The 19,855-nt window shown below is 43.9% G+C and overlaps 2 protein-coding genes across 8 annotated transcripts in view; one reads left to right on the top strand and one right to left on the bottom strand.

Moving 5' to 3' along the window:
* Positions 1-6,126, top strand: part of GPSM2 (G protein signaling modulator 2) — a 35,804-nt gene extending 29,678 nt beyond the window's left edge. For 2 of the 3 annotated variants that reach the window (XM_071436066.1, XM_071436065.1), the window contains 7 exons: positions 609-717; positions 1,111-1,240; positions 1,555-1,622; positions 2,559-2,735; positions 3,476-3,638; positions 3,782-4,035; positions 5,445-6,126. In XM_071436066.1, coding sequence (XP_071292167.1) covers positions 609-717; positions 1,111-1,240; positions 1,555-1,622; positions 2,559-2,735; positions 3,476-3,638; positions 3,782-4,035; positions 5,445-5,609 — 1,066 coding nt within the window. In that variant the 3' untranslated portion in view covers positions 5,610-6,126. The remainder of the gene's footprint in view (positions 1-608; positions 718-1,110; positions 1,241-1,554; positions 1,623-2,558; positions 2,736-3,475; positions 3,639-3,781; positions 4,036-5,444) is intronic. The other variant, XM_071436067.1, reaches the window with a different exon arrangement.
* CLCC1 (chloride channel CLIC like 1) lies at positions 404-19,703 on the bottom strand. 5 transcript variants are annotated; one of them, XM_071436078.1, is made up of 12 exons: positions 19,565-19,703; positions 17,728-17,883; positions 15,970-16,062; positions 15,062-15,169; positions 12,515-12,736; positions 11,239-11,379; positions 10,019-10,112; positions 8,846-8,943; positions 8,619-8,765; positions 7,744-8,028; positions 6,921-7,166; positions 404-3,620 (listed from the first exon to the last, which is right to left on the bottom strand). In XM_071436078.1, the coding sequence occupies exons 2-12, from the start codon at positions 17,872-17,874 to the stop codon at positions 3,612-3,614; spliced, it is 1,590 nt and encodes a 529-aa protein (XP_071292179.1). In that variant the 5' UTR covers positions 17,875-17,883; positions 19,565-19,703; the 3' UTR covers positions 404-3,611. The 5 variants fall into 5 exon arrangements, with proteins under 5 accessions (XP_071292179.1, XP_071292177.1, XP_071292180.1 ...); XM_071436076.1 differs by having other exon boundaries at positions 19,535-19,669; XM_071436079.1 differs by having other exon boundaries at positions 17,743-17,883; positions 19,535-19,669.
* Positions 19,704-19,855: the final 152 nt, after the last annotated feature.

The raw sequence follows: 19,855 nt of genomic DNA, 5'->3' as shown, positions 1-19,855 counted from the left end.
GATGAAAGACAAATTGATGAATGACTCTTTCTACATCATCTCCTGTCAGCAAGTCTGTGTAAATTAAGGAAAAGCAGATCTTTCTTTCATGAGTTCATTATAATAATTCATCCTACTTTCATAAGAATCTGTGTTCTACTTGTCCACAAGTTAATAATACAGGAAGGGATGGGGGAAGGAGAATAACACTGCAGCAAGTCATGTTTATATTACAGTGCTAATTTCTGAGGCCTTTTTTATAGTGTCGGCTGCAACCATAATTTTTTGCAACATTTAAATGTACCTGTTCTTAAGTCAATAAGAATACAGAGGACTAATGTGTCATGCAAACTGAGGAGAAGCAAAATAGGTTATACAATGTCCCATGCTTACAAAACTAACTTGTTTGCTGTGAGCTTAAAAATTAAAAAAAAAATTAAATTTGTTCATATGTATTTATAACCAGATCACACTCCTTAAATGCAATATTTAATATGTTGGTGGTAGCATGGTCTCTGATGATTGCCTCCATTTTTTTAGCCCAGCAAATTACTTTGGCAGTACTGTGAAAACCTGACCTCTGGTGTTCAGCAGGTAGAGGTGTAATTGCAAATGTGTGTTGTTTTCAGAATTGGGGAAGGAAGAGCATGCTGGAGTTTAGGGAATGCTTATACTGCTCTGGGAAATCATGACCAAGCCATCCATTTCGCAGAAAGGCACCTGGAGATTTCAAGAGAGGTATGATTTTCATACTCCCACTGTGCTGGCCGTTGGTTTTTGCTCTCACTCACAGAGGTTTTATGGAGGTGTGTTTGTGCATCTGATTTTGAGCATTTTCAATCATTCTAGAGACAGCTGATTCCAGGTTATTTCAGCCAGTCAGCTCTTTAGTCCTAGTGTCACCACTCACAAAGGTGTCATGGACTCCCAAGTTAGTGGCCAAGCAGAAATTATTTTAGGCTTTTTTATGTTACCTGCTAGTTGTTACTTCTTTAAAAAGATGTTCTCAGTCTTCAAACGGGAAAACCTTTTGAGCCTTTTTCTCTCCAAAGTCATGGGACAAGGATTGCTTTAGTTACACACGTGAGTATTTGTTAAGGTCATACAACTGCTTATTTTATTTGCTTGAAGGTAGGAGACAGAAGTGGAGAACTCACTGCCAGACTGAATCTCTCAGATCTTCAAATGGTTCTTGGATTAAGCTACAGCACAAACAACTCCATGATGGCAGAAAGCCACGCAGTGGAAAACAGTTTGAATGGTATGTGCCTCTTTCTGAAGTAGTTTCCCAACAGAGAACTTAAAAAAGAATCTCATTAGAGTACTTTACTGAGTTGGGGTTGAGTATGGAAGTTTGCTTGGTTTTCTCCCCAGCAGCTAAAAAAGGTTCTTGGGGTACTGGATCCCTTCAGCACCTCCTTTTCTGGAGGATTTATATTGTGAATCACAGGGTACTGCTTAGTTTCTTTGTGTGTTCTAATTGTGTCTGTGTCTTGGACCTTAGATGAGTACAGCCACAGCTTGTCAAGTGACACCATCAATTTTAATAATAAAAGATGAATTTGTCTCTTGAAGGTGGCAGACCAAGAGGACGCCGTTACAGTATGGAGAACATGGAACTTATGAAATTAACACCAGAAAAGGTTGGCACTTTGCTTCTTTCTGTTCTGCTGCTGATACTGCAGTGAAACATTCTGAGGGTGTGCTGATGTGCCACTTGCCTCCCTTTTTAATTTAGGTGATTACAGGAGCTCCATAACACCAGGTCTAACAATACTAACAAAGAACACTTCTGTCATGTAGGTAACAGCACGTGACAGGTGATGGCTGTAGTGGCTTGTGGGAAGCCTGCTTTATTCCCTGCATGAGTGAGAAAAAATGGGGTTCTGTAATGAGCATCAAAGGATTTTCATCTCTTTATAGAGATGGGTTGAGGTTGCAGCATGAAAGTTATTCAGAATTAAATTCCTGAGCTTTAGCGTAGCTCTTCTGAACACTTTTTCTTTGGTTACAGTCATTTTATAGGGACTTAAAATACATGCTCCATTTTTCACTTTGAGATTTCAACCAACTTGCAAACCATCAGAAGCTCCATCTTGAGTAAGGATGCTATTTCAGAAATGTTACAGCTGAGTCACAGGCAAAACAACTTCTCCCCCCCCCCCCAGGCTCAGAAATCTTTTGGCAGTGGGAGCTCCCGATTAAAATCCTTGTATCAGCCTATGAGAGATTTCTTTTACATTCTGCCTTTCAGTACTGGGCTGGCAGTTCTGCATAAATGATTCCAGTGGCAGACTGAAATTGCTATTTTTCCCTCCACACTGGGATATCTAATTGCAGTCTCTTCAGGTGAGGCAAAGCCTGTTATGTTAATCAATAAAATCTCAAAGCATGTGTAGTCAATACAGCTGAAGTCAGCACTGGCACTCAAGAGCCTCTTTGGGTACATCCTTGTGGCTGCAAGAACAAAACAGTGTAAAGCTGCCTCATTTTGGGGAGGAAAAGCAGCAGCAAGTAAGAGGTAACAGTACTGGTAAGTAAAATCAGAAGGCTTAATTTCCTGACTCTTGTTTTCTTAGGTTCCAAACTGGAACAGTGAGATTCTTGTTAAACAGAAACCACTGGTTGCCAAAACTTCAGCAAAACTTCATTTTGTAAATCGACTAAAAGGCAAAAAGTACAAAAACGGCACCACCTCCAAAGTTTTGCAGGATGCCAGTAATTCCATTGATCATCGACTTCCAAACTCTCAGAGGGTAGGTGTGGTGAGCCCAGGGCCTTTACTCATCTTTGTGTGATCAGAATTGTGGAAAACACCTTCCTCCAGCTGTCCTGTTCAGTTTAACTTGATTTAAACACTGTGGCTCTAAACTGATGCAGAATCTGTCATTCTACAGCTCTCTCGGGGTGGTGCCAGCTTTAAGATTTTCCTACTACTGAAACATTTTACTTGTGGTGGTTTTTTTGAAGTTAGAAATGAAATTTATTTGCAAGCTGAGGTCTAAGTCTCTTCTAGACCCTACTTCTCCAAACTTAGCAAAATCTGTTTTCCTGATTCAGCCATTGGGAGATATTTCAGACATACTTTTTAGGTTATTACAGTCTTGAGAGAAGTCCGTTCAAAATAAAGGAACGGAGGCATTTGGTCATAGACCTGAGGAGACAATGGCAACTGTTCATTGCTGCTCTTGCTTCTTCTCATGGGCATTTGGGGTTTTGTTGGATTAATGGCTGAGGAGGAATAACTCCCATTTTACCATGATCAGAGCACGGTTTCTTTCCATTTCAGAGAATGAGACATTTCTAATATGTTTCACTCTCCAAAATGCTGCCCTAGCATTAGATCTCTGGCTATAGAAATGGTTGACTAAAAAAAATTTATTTAATAAATTTCAGATATGTAAATATCAACCATATCACTGGACTGAAATTCTGATGCAGTTTTCCCAGCTCTAGGCACTCTAAGGTCAAATACCCCAAATTTTCTCCTTTTCAGAAAAGCAGCCGTGAGACAATGGCAGACGAAGGGTTCTTTGATCTGCTGAGTCGGTTCCAGAGTAACAGGATGGATGATCAGAGGTGCTGCTTCCAGGAGAAGAACAGACTCCCAGCTCCTTCAGTGGCAACATCCTCTACGCCACCTAAAACGATGATAAAATGTAATTTTTTAAAAGCAAAATCCGTATTTGACTAGAGTTTTTGCCAAATACCATTTTCAAAATGTACTTGCAGACAAGACTCAGTACAGCATTGGATTTACTCCTAGGCTAACTCTAATTATTACTCTGTGTGTCCCGGGCAGCCTTTTCCACGTCGGCGGTGTCCCCGCACACGGACGAGTTCCTGGAGCTGCTGGCGAGCTCGCAGAGCCGGCGCCTGGATGAGCAGCGCGCCAGCCTGAGCCAGCTGCCCGGCCTGAGGCAGAGCCAGAGCCAGAGCCAGCTGCCTGGCCTGAGGCAGAGCCAGCGCCACAGCCGTGCCCTGCTGAGCCAGCTCGGGGCCAGCACCAACGGCGACCTGGATGACGACTTCTTTGACATATTGATCAAATGCCAGGTAAGGGCTTAACCTCCTCAGCTTCTGCTCTGGGGACTGCATGTGGGCCTCCTCTGCTGCGTTCTGTAAGGAAGCCACTGTGTTTTAAGATACGTATTGATCTGACAGATAACGAGGAACATAAGAGAACAGAAGATGAGGGTTGGGGTTTTTTTAATTATCCAGTGTCTAGTAAGTATAATTCTGGTATTTATACCACAGTAACTATTAAAAGTAAGAAACACTTAAAAAGTGAAGAAAAACAAGTGAGGCTATTGCAAGGAGTATGTAAAATGGTCTTAAGTGTTTAGACCTGGCTTGCTAAGGAGGGCACCTGGTACACCAGAAAGAATTCAGTATCCAGGTTTTGGTGGTAAGAGTGGTCATCATTTCCGCAAGATTAAGTTTAGTTTATAGTAATATACAAGTGAGGTGACTGAGTTTCAATTAGAGCATGTGCATATACCAATTAGACTAAAAAGAATTAAAAAGACTTGCTGGTTTGTCTGATTGGTTGACAAGCAGCCAAAAATACGAAATTCAGACGCTGAGTTCTCCAAAGGCCAGTAAGTATGGCAGCCTGGCTGAGAAAGCAGCACCTAGAATTGAGTCTACATGACAGTGCTCATCAGCCTGCTGACATAACCATGTTCTGTTATAGAACCGTGTCTGTTTCCTTCTGTGAGTCAAGCAAAGAATCTGGAAATATTTTCTTTTAGGACTGGAAAAATATTTAATTTACTCTGATCAGTATGGACTGCTTTAAACGAGCACAGAGGGGTTGCTGCCTTTGAGCCTTTTTGTCTGAAGGGTGCCTGTCCCAGGTCCAGCCACCACTGAGAGCTGTGCTTTTCCTCCTGAGCCCACACTGCCCTCCAGCAGCAGCCTGTTCCTGTGGGAACACCACTCCCCAGCCTGGGAGCAGAGCCCAACCCAGCAGCGTTTGCCACCTGCTCTGGAAGCTTGGCACTAAACTGTACCCAGCTGCACAGAGTGGAGCCAAGGGGCCTTCAAGCAGTGCCCTCCCAAATCTCACAGCACTGCAGCCATTTTTTAGTCCCTGTGTAAGGAAAGGAAGACAACCATACTTCCTGGTGTATGAGACCAGAAACACCCTGTACCAATGCTAAAAAATCTCCTTCTGAACTAGGGACAGTTAGATCTCATTTTGCAGTATGTCAAAGAACTGAACTGGGGGTGGGGGGGTGTCACTTTCAGACACATGGGACAAGTGGGTCAGAGGAACCATTTTAGTTACACTTGGACTCAATTTCATTTAGCAAGTTTAACTTGAAACAAAACTTGTAAATTAAATCTCTCTACTTTAAATCTGCCAGCAAAAGGTTGTAGTAGTTTTTTCACTTAATTTTGTTAACTTACTCCATATCTTCCTGTAAATATGCAGCTTGTCTTGCTTGGTCTGTCTGTAGGGCTCCAGACTGGATGATCAGAGATGTGCTCCTCCAGGAGCTGCCAAAGGCCCCACTGTACCAGATGAGGATTTTTTCAGCCTGATTTTGCGCTCACAAGCCAAGAGAATGGATGAGCAGAGAGTCCACCTACCCTCAGCTGTAAAGGGACCCAATCCCAGCTGAAGACCCCAGCAGTATGTACAGCAGCACCCTAGGGATCATTCTGGTTTGCTGGAAAAGCACACTTGCCTTTTTTAAGATGACTACAGGCAGTAGCTGTGTCTCCTTTCTCCTGATGTTTCACAGAAATAGCAGCAGCATCACACTGGTGAGCAGTAATTACAAGAGCAGTGTCTGAGGTACTGGTACTGTGTCCCCCTCTTATTTGCCTCTAGTCTATCAAAATGATTACGACTTTTTTTTCTCTGTCAGTTCTCTCATTGCTCATTAGTGGATTCTACCACTGTCTCAATCTAATGAAAGACTTAAATTTTTATGTTCTTTTTAAAGAAAATTTGATTTTTTTCCCCTGATTTGTACTTCCTGAAAAAAGTTCTGTTTTCTTTTATACTTTTTTAAAAAAATAATTTTAAAAAGAGAAGAAATTGCTTTAGTATTTAGTCTCTTTGCAGGAACAATTTATATAAAAAAATAAACCGTAGTTTTAATTCTGTTTAATAAAAAATAGTTTTTTCAAGCATTATGGTTTTTGGTAATATTTAGCTAACTGTTTCCCACATTAATTCAGAACAGTTCTGCAATCAGCAGAAGTTTTCAAGAAGTGCTTATTTCAAGAAACAGCTGCTCATGCTGCTCTACAGCTTGTGTGATACGTGCCCATGCACCAGGGAATCACGGGTGGTGGGCACTGGGCACCAACTGCCATAGGCCTGGGGCAGTGCCTGCAGCACCCCCATCTCCAGGGCCACCCACAGAAATGCACAGGTGCTGCTTCCTGTACCTGACCTCAGCTGCTCTCTGACTCTGGCCAAGGACGAGCTGGGCTGGGGGAGTTCTGGGGAACAACCACTGGACAACAGCCCCAGGGCAGCTCCTGTTCCTGGCCCTGTTCAGCTCTGCCTAAAAAGCACCTGCTACAACATCAGGTGCTCACTCTCTGCAGATCATTACACCAGGAGCAAATCCATCAGCTGCCCTAAAACTGAGCTGACAAGAAGCAAACTGATTTTAAAGAACATAAACCCAAAGACAGACCTGAGACATCTGAGCTGGGAATTAGCATTGTGGCAATTACTCAAAACTTATTACACAAACCTGATTTCCAACAAGCAGCAACACTCCAGAAGCCTGGGTTTTTCTGGCCACTTGAAGGTGTATCACCTTAACACCTTTATTTCAGACTCCAGACAGAGTACCCTCTCCCAGATTCTACATTCCCACCCAACAGGTTACTGATGTTCTTGTCTCTTCTACACTTGAGAATGAGAGCAGAATTAGCAAGTACATGACAAGTAAAGATTAGACAAAACTTACAGCAGAGTCTGGGTCTTCCTTAGTCTCTTTCCTGGACTCATGTAAAACGCTCTCTTTCTTCTCTTCGCATGGTTCTGTGGCAGAACTTTTCTGTTCTAGGTTTTTATTGGGGTCACAGTTTTCTCCAGTCTCTCCCTCTACTTTGCTTGTCTCCTGTTTTTGCTGCTCAAGTGCAGCTTCTGCAGTAAGGTTTTCAGCTTGGAGAGTTTCAAGTCTATGAATATCAGATTCAGTGTACAACCTGTTCTGCAAAAAATCAATAATTACCTATTAATTAAGCAATCAAAAGTGACAGCATCTATTGTTTCAGGTGCATCCCAGCTCAAGGGGTAGGGCTCACCTGAAATATGACTGGTATTTTTTTTCCCTCGGGAAACAGAACATGTAAATAAGCCCAATATAGAGTATAAATCTGGTTTGAATTTTCTGTAGTTTACAGGGAAATCAGCACTGCTTTTTTTCCTCCACATTTCTTCTGTGGGTTATCATGATTGCCCAGGCTCACACACATACTGATCTCTCAAAACTGAAGCTGTCTTTACCATAAAGAGTTTTAATTCAGTAGTTTCTTGCCACAGTTAGCCACTGCAAGATATTTTTCCAGAAGAAACATATCCAAGACACCTTTATCAAACTGTTCCATAGGGGCACGTGTAGTTCCTTAGCTCCTCTCTCCCCCAGATCTGGGTTTAAGCGTGTTGTTTAAATGTGTCCTAGCAGTGGCTAAACTGCAATCTGCTCAGCTTAATGCCAGCTCCCAGAGCACCAGGAGACACATCAGGCTGTGCTCTGTGGCACTCTGGTCCCTGTGGGACTCTGGTACCTGCTGTGCATCCAGCTGGTCGCTATTGCGTGCCGTGTCCGGGCTCCTGCTGCCATTGCCCGCTCTCAGCCTGGGCAGGGGCCTGGTGGCAGCGTCCCCTCTGTCCTGGTGGCCTCTGTGCACATATGGCTGCTGCTGCAGGTAGAACTCATCTGCTGTCCTCCCATCGTACTGCCCAAAGGCTATGGGCTCCTGCCCACCAGCAGGCAGAGGAAGACTTTTCTTCTGAGACGACCTTAAGTATCTTAATGCAGACACTGATGATCCTGCACCATAGCAAAAAGTCTGCGGGAGAGGAAAAAACCAAAACTGAGCAAAACACCAAATATCTGCAGCCTATGGTTTTCACACAGATTTCTTGTCATATATCTGAAAGACCCTTAAGGAAAAAGTCAGGTGAAGGGAATGGCTCAAGCTTTCTGCAGTCTGACCATACTGCAGGAGCTGCCTGCTGGATGCAGTTCATTGTTAGTGCTACATGAATGATTAAGGCTCTAACTCAATGCCTTCGTGTTAATGCCAGCCACACACATCATAATGTAATGACTCCAAGAAGAAATGGGAACTAAGGTGCAATAAACTGTCACAGAGCCTAAGACCTGAAGCAGTTTAATGCTGCTATATCCCACCTGGGGGAGTGGGAGAGGAATACAGTTTGAATGCAAAACTCGGCTCTTTTAATTCCTAGACCAACTGTAGTATGAAGCCTTTGTCAAGAAAAAATTCCCTTGCAGAAGTCACTTCTTTGTGCTAAGAAATCTGTTCAGTTTACAAATGAGAAATACATAATATAATAGATAATACTTTAATATAAACACATTTAATATTTAAAAAATAAAGCTGAGCTTCTAAATGTAAGATGAATGTATACAAACCAGGACACCCAGAGCCATGGTAATGAGCACTGGAACCTGCAGAATTAATGGTATCTCCTTCATAAGTGCCTTGATGAATTCACCAATACCTTGTCCTATGTCCTTCAAAGGCTCAGTTACAAAGTTGGTGAAAGTTACTGCCAAGGCCTAGAAAATAAACAGAAAACCAGTGTTGTCACACAAACACCAACCTAGGCCTTGGCAGTCCCTTCAGGCTTGGCACATACCTTTGATGGTGGAACCATATAAACAGGATTTACAAGCAGAATTTCATAATACTTCTTACAGGGGTCATCCTGAAATGTCCATGTGCTTCTAAGCCATTCTGAAATCAAAGCAGACACATATTATTACTACTTCTTAAAAAGATACTTTCTGACACAGCAGCAATACAGAAAGCAGCATTTCAGTTACAGATGGAAGAGAACTCTTCTAGATGCAGTTCAAAACAGATTTATTTTTACACGTCTGAGATTGGCTTGGAAGTATAGTTTATCCAGTCAAGGGGATGCAGGAAGAGGAGGGAAGGCTGGAAAGAAAGAGAAGAACCTGAAATTTTCCCATGTATAATCAAGAAAGCTCTTTAGGTGAGATCAGTTCCCAGAAGCCTCAGGGAAAAAAGTCTCATCTGTGGAAACGATGAACTTGCCACTGTGTTCACAGCGACTGACACAGCATCATTCTGTGTTATTGCTCATCTGCCAGTCTGCAGGGAGATTGAAATTGTCTCCTTTGCTTGCTGGATTCAAGGGTCTGTTTTAGTTATAAGCAGGAAGTCTTACTTCTTAAGGGAACCTTTACATTATAAACAAGTGATTCATAACATCAGTGATTCTGTAGTTCAGTTTTACTGCAGTCAGAACATAAATCATTGACATGTAATCAAAAACAACAGAGTCAAGAAATTACACAGGGAAGACCATAACAAGCACTTTAAGAGCTGCCACCCTTCATCTGCCTGCTATGGCACTGGACAGAAATAACAGCTAATAAAAAAAATCAGCTTTCTCTGTAAAATAGTAACACCTGAATAAACAATTACAGATCCAATTCCTGAAATCAATTGTACTCACAGGTGTAATACATGAAAAAAAATCCTTGCCCTGAACTCTGCCTGCCTGTCTTTAGTAAATGGCACTGAATGGTACTGGGGAAACAGGTAAGTTAGAAGAAAAAGAAGTAACACCATGACATACCCCAAGTACAGTGCTGTGATCAGCTCTCCTCCCAAGGCCTAGAAAACAAAGTCTTAGGGGATGGCAAAAGGGTAAAACCATGGAATCATGTATTGAGGAGAATTCCCTGTACTACCCATGAAGAAATCCGAGTATCCTGGGATACTGTGGAGTGATATTTTGTGATCTTAACTACTACTGCAAAGTAGCAAGACAAGAGCTTACCCATGAGACTTCCATACCACTCCAGCTTCTCAGCACAGACCTTGTCAAACTGCCCCATCTTGGCCATCTCTGCCTGGTGCTGAGCGAAGGCCAGCTGCAGGGAAACACACACTGAGTGCTGCAGCCAGGAGTGCTGCTCCTCAGCCAGCCCTGCTGGCTCTCTGCAGCCTGGGCACAGCTCCCCACATAAATGGGACTTTCCCATTGTCCCCTTGTAATGACAATTCCCCATGTAATATGTATTTAGAAAAGTTTACTACCTAAACAATTTAATGGAGTTAAATTCTAAGAACTTCCTAGGAATGGACAAAACCCCTGAGATAATGGCTACCTCCAAGTTATTCTCCAAAAGGAATCTGAGTTGTCAAAGGATCAGACTCCAATGTTGAAAGATACAAGTTCAAGGCAAAAGTAAATTTATGACATCTTTTCTTAAAATCTTTCTGGAATAGAGACACAGCTGTCATGCACTTAGTAGCTAAAACATCCTCTTTTTTTTTTTTTTTTTCAAATAATTCCCATAAATACCTGTATTTATTATAGTTTTGCCTTACTGGTTGCAATTGATAGTCAAAACAGGAAAAATCAGTCAAATAATCTGTTGCAAAACTGACATTCTTCACTGCCTCAACCCAAGCCATCTGCATGGCATTCCAAGCCCATGCCAGAGCCATGCCACTGTCCAGCACCCTGCTGTCCCTGGGTCTGACACACTGCAGTTCAATCCTGATTGACAAGATGTGAGGGCAGATTTTGTGGCTGGGCTTTGATCTGGTATCCTAAATTCCTCCTCAATAAAACTCATCTGATTGTCCATCAGCCACTTAATCACCATTAATGAGGCATTTATCTGGTCTATCACGTGAAACACAGTTTCTACCAGGGAATCTTAAGAAAAAAAATCTGAATATATTTCTGTATACCTTCTGTATACCAGCTACCAAGCTGCTTTAGTCAGAGGTTACATCTGCCTTGCCCATGTAGTGAAATCAGAGTTCTAGTGCCCTCTGAATTTTCTGCACCTCCACAGCAGAATACAGTTGTCAGGGTTTCTTTTGTTCTTTACACCTAACACCCCTATCAACATGCACAAGAAAATGTTTATCCCTTTTTTATTTTGCAGTTAATGAAGAGCTGTATGTAAACCAACCAAAGGAACTAAAAAACCTTAACTCCCTCATAGCTGTACAGTTCTAAGCCATTAAGATTACAGAACTTACCGTGTACAAGTAAAACCAATTCCATACAAAACTGACGAGAAAAGTCAGAAATAAAACATATTTGAGCTGAACAAAGCGGGAAACGTAGGTCCTCAGTTCTGTAGCCATCACAATCACAATGCACACTGCACACAAGAGGAGCTGAAAAAGAGGAAAACATTATGACCCATATTTGCACCTTTCACAAGCTCACTGACAGTACACATGAAGAAACTCCCAACTTTTGCTTTTACTAATGTCATTTACACAGAATAGCTGAGAAGTCCTTCCTTGCTTCCACAGCCCATCTGAGCAGCACAAGGCAGAACAGATTTGTGCACTACTAATATTCATCCCTGTCAGAGCCTGACATTGCAGCTGCTCATTTGTTTCTTGTGATATTTAGTTATTTCTTCCTTAGAATGTTTGTTACATTAGCGACCACACTTCTAAATGATCAAATTGGCGTCAGCCAGCGCTTGAGCAGTTTGTGCCTGCTCTGAAACACAGAAAAACTGCTGCCAACTCCTGCACAGAGAGACAAAGTTACAGTTTGGGTACCAGCAGCAAGACTTCAAAGAAGGACTCCACAGTGTCCTTCCACCCAAGGACCCCTCTCAGAGGTTACTGACAGCCTGCTTTTGTCATCTGGCTTCCAGGGACCCCTCAAATCTAGACAGACTACTTGCAAGATTATGTCAGCACAAAACATTGGCATATTCTGAATTGTAAAGATTTGTTCAGAAAGCTTCATCTTTATTAGAGATCCTCAGCTTAGCACTTTATAATTCCCATAGTCATGCTCTCCTCTCCAACCCTATAGAATTTTTTTCCACAAAATTTGCAAAAGCCTCTGACCTATAGGAGGTCAGAGGTTTAAATATATACTTGTCTCAGTATCTATTCCAACTCTTGGAGAAGCCAACAGCTTCAACAACTACACAAACAAGAGACAAACATGGAAGATCTATAATGCATGAGGTGTCAGTTCTAGTGGTAAGAAAGGGCAATGAGTCTGGTAGCACAGATATAAAAGACAAGAAAAAAAAAAAAGCACACCGAAAAAAAGCCTCAAACCAAAGCTACAATAGAGAACAGATGACCACAGGAATAAAAAACTTGAATTCCTTCTTAAAGCAAATACACCCTTCAGCAACCACAAAGAAAAAGAGTCACTAGAAGTATGATGGAAGGAATTGCTTTATCTGTGGAGTTAAGATGGTAATATTAATTGACTAGCACAGAGAAACTGAAGAAAACAGCAATTAAAAGCAATAATCAACCTTTATTCTCTTACCCAAAACAAATGATACAGATCAATTCCAAAGGTGTCTTCAAATCTCCACCGCCAAGCTTCCTCATCATGGTGCTTAAAATTGACCAGAATATCACTGAGTGCCTCATCCAGGGCTCCTGGCTGCCAGGCTTCCTCACTGACAAACCTGAGGATCTCCAAATACGTCTGTCTGCTAAGAATGATCTCAGCGTCGTAATGGACATGGCTCACATCTTCCCCAGGCTGCATTCAGAGCAAAGCAAAACGAGGGTTAAAAGCTGCTTCTTTGGAAATAGAAATGCATCCATAGGCCAAAATTCATCATATTCATTCTGTATCAGCACCCCTCTGAAGCAGGCTGCAGGATGAAAACATGGGACAGGGGGCACACTATGATTCTATAACATTTTGTTCATCTAAACTACACAAAACACAATTCAACTGGTTTGTAATCTTTCAATTCTACAGAAAAAAAACCTAAAAGAATAAAGTAAACTATCTCACTTGTTATTAAGATTTCAGGACCAGGGCTCATTAGCAAGTAATAATTACATATACACTATGTGTGTGCCTCAGTCAAAGCTGGATAATACAGATACTAAAATAAGTTTTACATTGCTTAATGTAATGTTGCTTATTTAAAAGTAATTTTGCTTATTACTAAAGATCAATTCTTCTACTTCTGAATAAACAAAATCTCCAAAGACAATATAATAAAGTGCCCAGCCAACAACTAAAGCACCATGCAGCCACTCCCTCCAATGTCCTTCCTGGTGGGGAGGAGAATGAGCAGAAAGGTAAACCTCATGAGCTGAGACAAGAACAGCAAACAAAATAAAATGTGATGGCAATAATACTACTATTCATGAAAAGAGAGAAAGAAGGAAATAACCCCCAGAAGAACAAGTGCTGCACAGTGCAATTGCTCCCTCCAGCAGCTCTCAGCCCCTCCCAGGCAGCTCCCCCAGCCCATGCTGGGCACAGCAGCCATGGTTTGCAGTGTCCCTGGGGCCAGCTCAGCTCAGCTGTCCTGGCCACGCTCCCTCCCAGCTCCTCCTGCACCTCCTGGCTGGCACGGGGCACAGAGGAGTCCTTGACTTAGAGAGAGCACAGTGAGCAACCACTGAAACACCAGAGAGTTATCAACAGTGCACTCACTGAATCCAAAACACAGCCCTGCACCAGCTACCAGCAAGAACATTCACTCTATTCCAGCTGAAATCACTGCATTAAGAAAGTAATAAGGTGATTCTTATATGGAAACTCTAATAAACTGCTATTCCTTGATGGTTAGAATCACAGAATGGTTTGGATTGGAAGGGCCCTTAAAGATAATCTGGTTCCAACCCTCATGGTCAGGGACACTCCCACTAGACCACATTGCTGAAAGCCCCATCCAGCCTGGCCTTGAATGCTTCCAGGGATGGGGCATCCACAACTTCTCTGGACAACTTCTTCCAGTGCCTCACAACCATCAGAGCAAAGAATTTCTTCCCAGTATCTAATCTAAACCTCCTCTCTTTCAGTTCAAAACCATTCCCCCTTGTCCAAGCATTGCACACCCCTGTAAAAGGTCAGTCTTATAGGGCCCCCTTTAGGTACTCAAAGGGTCTCTAAGGCCTCTCCAGAGCCTTCTCTTCCCCAGGCTGAACAGCCTTAGCTCTCTCAGACTGCAGGAGAGATGCTCCAGCCCTCAGATCATCCTTGTGTTCTCCTCTGGACTTGCTTCAACAGATCCATGTTCTTCTCTACCCTGGGGACCCCAGGCTGGACACAGCACTGCAGGCTGGGTCTCACCAGAGCAGAGGGGCAGAGTCCCCTCCCTGCACTGCTTTGGCTGCAGCCCAGGGTGCAGTTGGCTCTCTGGGCTGAAAGCTCACATCATCAGCTTCTCCAGCACTCCCAAGTCTTTCTCCTGAGGGACAGTCCCAGGCCTTTCTCCACCCAAGCCTATTCTTCTTCCTGGCATTGCCCCATCACATGTACAGGACCTTGCACTTGGTCCCACTGAACTTCATGAGTTTTGCATGGACCCAGCTCTCAAGCCTGTCAGGGTCCTCCTGGACAGCCCCCCTTCCTTAGGGGTTTAATTCTGTCTGGGTTTTAGCTTTGTTAACCTGATGCCTGCCCCTGCTTGGACAATCTCTCTGTACTCCTCCCATGTTACCTGTCCTCACTTCCACCCTCTGCAGGTTAACATGGTAGACCTACAATTCAGGCCTTGTAAGTCTACAACAAACAACCCAAATCTGGCTCCTTCAAGTTTCCAACCATTAATGTGACCAGAACAAGGTGTTCCTATAGCTGCATTCCAGCAACAGAGGCCAAGATACACTGAATTCACAAACCCTTCCTTTGGATGCTTTACAGATCAAACAACAACTGTGTCTCCTCAGCAGTACAGGATGCACACACTTCTGTCATCTTTTCTTTTGCCATCCAGTTCCCTTCATTGCATTTAAAGTACACCAGTGTAATTACTCAATGCTTGGTAACTGTGAAAACTCCATAAAGCAGTAATATGAATTCATTTTAATTATTTTTTTTAATGACTGTTCAAATACTTACAAGGCCAAGTTTTCCAGCTTCATTTAAAATCTTATTCAAGAATCGCTTAAAAATATAAAAGCTCCGGCTCTCCTGTGATTTGGCATTCCTCTTTTCACACTCTGCAATCTGCAATTGTGCAAAAGACACTTTTATTCACTTTGCTCAAACCAGCTTCTTCATAGGAGAGAAAAAATCCCAAATATACCAACACATTTAACTCAGGATTAACAGGGGCACATTTCTTTAGTTTAGCAATGATTCCCTGGTTAGTCTGCCAGATAAAAAGCATTTGCAGTTACTGAACATAATACTTTCCATGGAACTGGCCAGTACTGGAGATATCACATCTGCTAGTAATATTCAAATCCTGACTTCAGTAAGGCTAGAAACAAATGTAAACATCTGGATCTCCTTACATTTTAAGTTTGCATCAGGAAAAAAAAAGGGAACTGCCAAAAAATCGAAGTAACTAAAACAACATGAAAATGACCCATATCCCATTGGGGATCCAAATGGCTGAGGGCAGGAAGGGCCCCAGTAGCCACACAAGCATCACCTGAGAGCTGGAGCTCTGCACATGGCCCTGGTCTCTGTGCCCACAACCCATCCCTTACAATTTAACAGGACTGACAGCTTGAGAACAGCATGGGGTAATCAGCACCCCACCTCCAAACTGCTGACACTGGACAGAAGCACCTAGCTCCTATCGATTTCATTGCACTACAAAACATGTCAGGAAACAGACCTTTGTAGGCAGAACAACAACTTGAAATGAATTCAAACCAATTCCAGTCTCTCCTCTGCCTAGAGGTTCCCCTTCCATAAAGAATAAATTATGCCAGCAATGCACCAGAAAATCATCATCAGAAAGCATCATCAGAAAAGCACAAACTATAAAACACAGGAAAATATTCTGAAGAACAAACCTTGTGTTGCAAGGAATCTACTACCCTGGAACAACGTGAGATTTCAGTACTGACTGTATCCACAGCCTCTTCCTCAGAATCATGATAGTTTGCCTACAATTACAGAAGAAAACCATATGTTTAGAATCCAAGAATTTGACCAACATGCCCTGTTACACTTCTACAGTCACATCACTTTAGAAGGAGCAAAGGAGCTAAAAACTGAGTACAGATCTTTGCTGCTAATACTCTCCCAGTGACACTGCAGTTACCTCTCTGCTGTTATTTTAGGCTCCACATGGACAATTGCTTTATCTAAATGCAAAAGGTGAGGTCTTGCCTGTCCTCCCCCACTTGCCCTTTCCCCTCCTTCGAGTGCTGCTGACCCACAGAGTGCATCAGATTAGATAATGGCACTGGCTAAAAACTGACTCAGCAGGCAAAGGGGCAGCTTTCAGCCAGGTGAATTCCCAGCCCAGCTGGCCACAGCACCAGCCAGACTGCAGGTAAACACAAACCCCATTCTGGGCTGCCTTTATCTACTGCAGAGCACTCTGTGCTCTCTGCTCATACTCAGACCCAGAGCAGTGCTGCTTCCAGCCACGTGTGCACACTGAGGGAGGCCTCCAAGAGGAAGCAAAGAGCACCTGAATCCGTGAACTCATGCTGAAACAAAGTGTGGTTCTGAGGGCTTGAGCAGCCCACACAGCCTGTCCACCTAAAAACTCTGCAGAGCAGAAAAGAAATCCTGAGAAGATGAACTAACACAAAGTAGTAATTTTTTAGTTTAAGATATAGTTCTAGTTTTGTGGGAGACAACAATAAAGCTACTAATTTTTTATATAAAGCTGAAGCAGTTGGGCTCCAAAGCTTGCTGCTGGATCTTAAGGATGTTAATGACTATCAGGTGGACCTGGAGAAGTTGGAGGTTGATGAGGAAAGCTGTGGAGAGCAATAACACACTCTGCATCTTTTAAGCTTCAGAAAATTATGCTCTATAGTGTTTAAACAGTATTGCTCAAGACTGCAAACCCAAACTTGAAAGCTAAATAATAGCAAAAATCAAGGGTGCCCTTACAACCACCTCCAGTTTACAGTGCTATGTGTGCACAATTCACAAGATAACCAACCTCATGGTATTTAGGGTCTGCTCTTCATACAAGACAGAGAAAATTCATCTTGTTAGAACTGATTTTTTTCCTAGTTCATCTTCTCTTCAGTGTTAATGATTCATTAAAAGTACAGCACTCAATCCCTAGTCTGACCTTTCTTCTGAAAACTGAGGCCCAGCATTACAAAACACCATTAAAATTCACAATAGTCCCACACAAGAAATGAGAAACTGGTTCCTGTTGCTGGGTAACTGGTGGATTAAAATAAAATACAATAATTAACTTTAACTCCCCCAGCTTTTATCTGTTAGGAACCTGATTTTCAACACTATACTTGAGAAATTAGCAAGAGCTGCTTAACCCAGTACTTCTCAGAGCAGTAACCTGTGGTGCCACAACCTGCATAAATCAAGCACCACCTGTGAAAATACAAAAAGCTTGATATGACTTGATCTGAGTGCAACAGAAGCTCACCAGGGAAAGGTCCTGAGCTAATTACACTATTTTTTCCCTTGCAATATTAACCATGGACACAAAGACTTTTCTGTGTATGGATTCAGATACAACATAATAAGCCCTTAAAAACCCCATACTGCTATCATTATTTACTGTCACAGTTTAAAAGCAATCTTCCAACAGAATTTAGCTTTTTGGGGGAAACACACACCCTTTCTTTCTCTACCTTATAAGGTCTTCTCATTGTTCCTGATGCTGCATCATAATTGAGCATATCCGTGGGGTCAATCCATTCATCTTCTTGAGCTTTACAGCTCCCTATCAGCATCACTGCCCACAACACCAAAGGAAACAGCATCCTGTATCACTGAATATAACAACAAATTCGGGTATTTAGGTCAGGGTGTAACATGCTGTATCAAAAAAATGAAACAATCTTACATGAAAAAACTAAAAAATGGAGCTTTTTAAAAACTCAGTTCTCCACTAAGCAGGTTTAAACTCACTTCCATATTTTTTCCCAAGGAAAATGCTGACAATAATATGCACAATTAAACTGTATTATATGAGTGGATCAATACCCCTGACTTTGTTATCAGCAGGTGTAGCACAGAGTTCAGTATTGCTAAATATTGATAAAACAGTGCAGAACTCCAGCACGCTTCACCACAAGCACTGTGTTAACAGTAAAGCAATTTTTACTGTCACATTAATAGGAAGATTTGGCAGAAAAACTGCCCTTGCATTTCAGCCGTTCCTCGGATACCAGAGGGGCTGGGAGTGGCTGTGTTTGAGGGATGGCCAATTCAGCACTAAAAAGGGAAGCACAGAGCCCTGTTGCACTTCAGCCGCAGCACTGTGGCTCCGGTCACATTCAGTACGAACCACCACAACCACAGATTCACAAATAGCGTGACAGACACACCGTGAGTCTGGTCATGTCCAACAAACTGGCCTGGCCAGACGCGGCCTGGAAACGCTCAACAACCCTCAGGTGCAAAACACTGTAATCTGCTGAACAACAGAAACGCTGCATAGTCAGTGATAAACACACCATCTGCAGGAGCACATGAACACAAAAAATATGAGCAATAAACCGACAAAAAATACGTTACAGTGGGAGACGACAAAAAGCACAATTGCAAACAGGAGCTGGCTCTCTGAATCCCCTAAGGGAGCACTCCGTGTCCCAGCCTTACCCTACAGGCATTCCTAAGGGGGAGGAAAGGGGCACAGCCCGCCCACAGACCCAGGATACAAAGGTGGAGTCTCCTCTGACCTCCGTCCCTCATAACCTATATTTATATTGGTTTTTTAAGGGAGGATAAAAGGTAGAGTTTCAGTTGATGACATTTCGTATTTAGGCGCACTTTGAGTGACTTTAAAGCACGTACACGTCTTGCTTCATTGACACACGTTGGAGAGTGGAAAGCGATACGTATTTTCGAGTTAAAGGAGCACGTTTATGTTTTGGTCACCTTTTGGGTCACTCCTTTGGCTTAGTTCCCCTTGGCCGCATTGTTTTAAAAAGAGCAAGGCCACACCACCTCCTGCCGTTCCACTATCCTTTGTTTCCTCAGAGATCCTGCTCCTAAGGGCGCAGGCAGCTTGCCCCTGGAGAACCACTGCCAACGCTAACACTCCTCCTTGTTGAACTTTGGTTTCCAGTATTCCTTCACGAAGGGGCCAGCATGTCCGTCAGGCAGAACTCACCTTGGCCCGCCCTGCAGGGACATCTCTGCCCTGCCCAGCGCCACGGCCTGCTCTCCTCGGTGCGGCTCCGCAGGCCGCGGGCCCCGCTCCGGCCCGGCGCAGGCCGGCACTGCCGCCCGAGAGCTGCAAGAGCCACCAGGGCCATAGAGAAGCGACTCCGCACGCTTCTCCCCCGCCCTCGCCTCCTTCACGTCGCACCCGACACCGCGCTCCGCCGAGAACGCAGCCCACAACCCCTCCCCGCCCCGACACCGCGCAGGCCCGGCCAGCGGCGCCCGCCCCGCCCGCAGCCCCGCTCGCGGTACCTGAGGAGCCGCAGGGCTCCCGGCGCTCACCCGGTGTTTACGCGCTGCGGAGCCGCCCCGCCAGCCGCTCCGCCCGGCGCCTCCGCCGCCCAGCCGGAGGCGGCTCCGCCCAGGAAGCGCCGCGGAGCAGCGGCCGCGGCGGCGCCGCCCGGCCCCGAGGCGCCGTTCGGGCTCGGGCCCCGCCCCGGGGAGCGGCGGCCCCGCCCCGAGCCCCGGCTGCGAACGGGCCCCGCCCGGGACAGCAGCGGCGAGCGGGCCCGGCCGGAGAGACGAACCGGCGCTAAATGCAATGCAAGCTCAGGAACAGCAGGCTGGGTGTAA

Source organism: Agelaius tricolor, unplaced genomic scaffold (assembly GCF_023055355.1).
Source record: "Agelaius tricolor isolate 1412-34295 unplaced genomic scaffold, bAgeTri1.0.p SCAF_11, whole genome shotgun sequence".
NCBI lineage: Eukaryota > Metazoa > Chordata > Aves > Passeriformes > Icteridae > Agelaius > Agelaius tricolor.
This window is presented reverse-complemented; position numbering and strand designations above follow the sequence as displayed.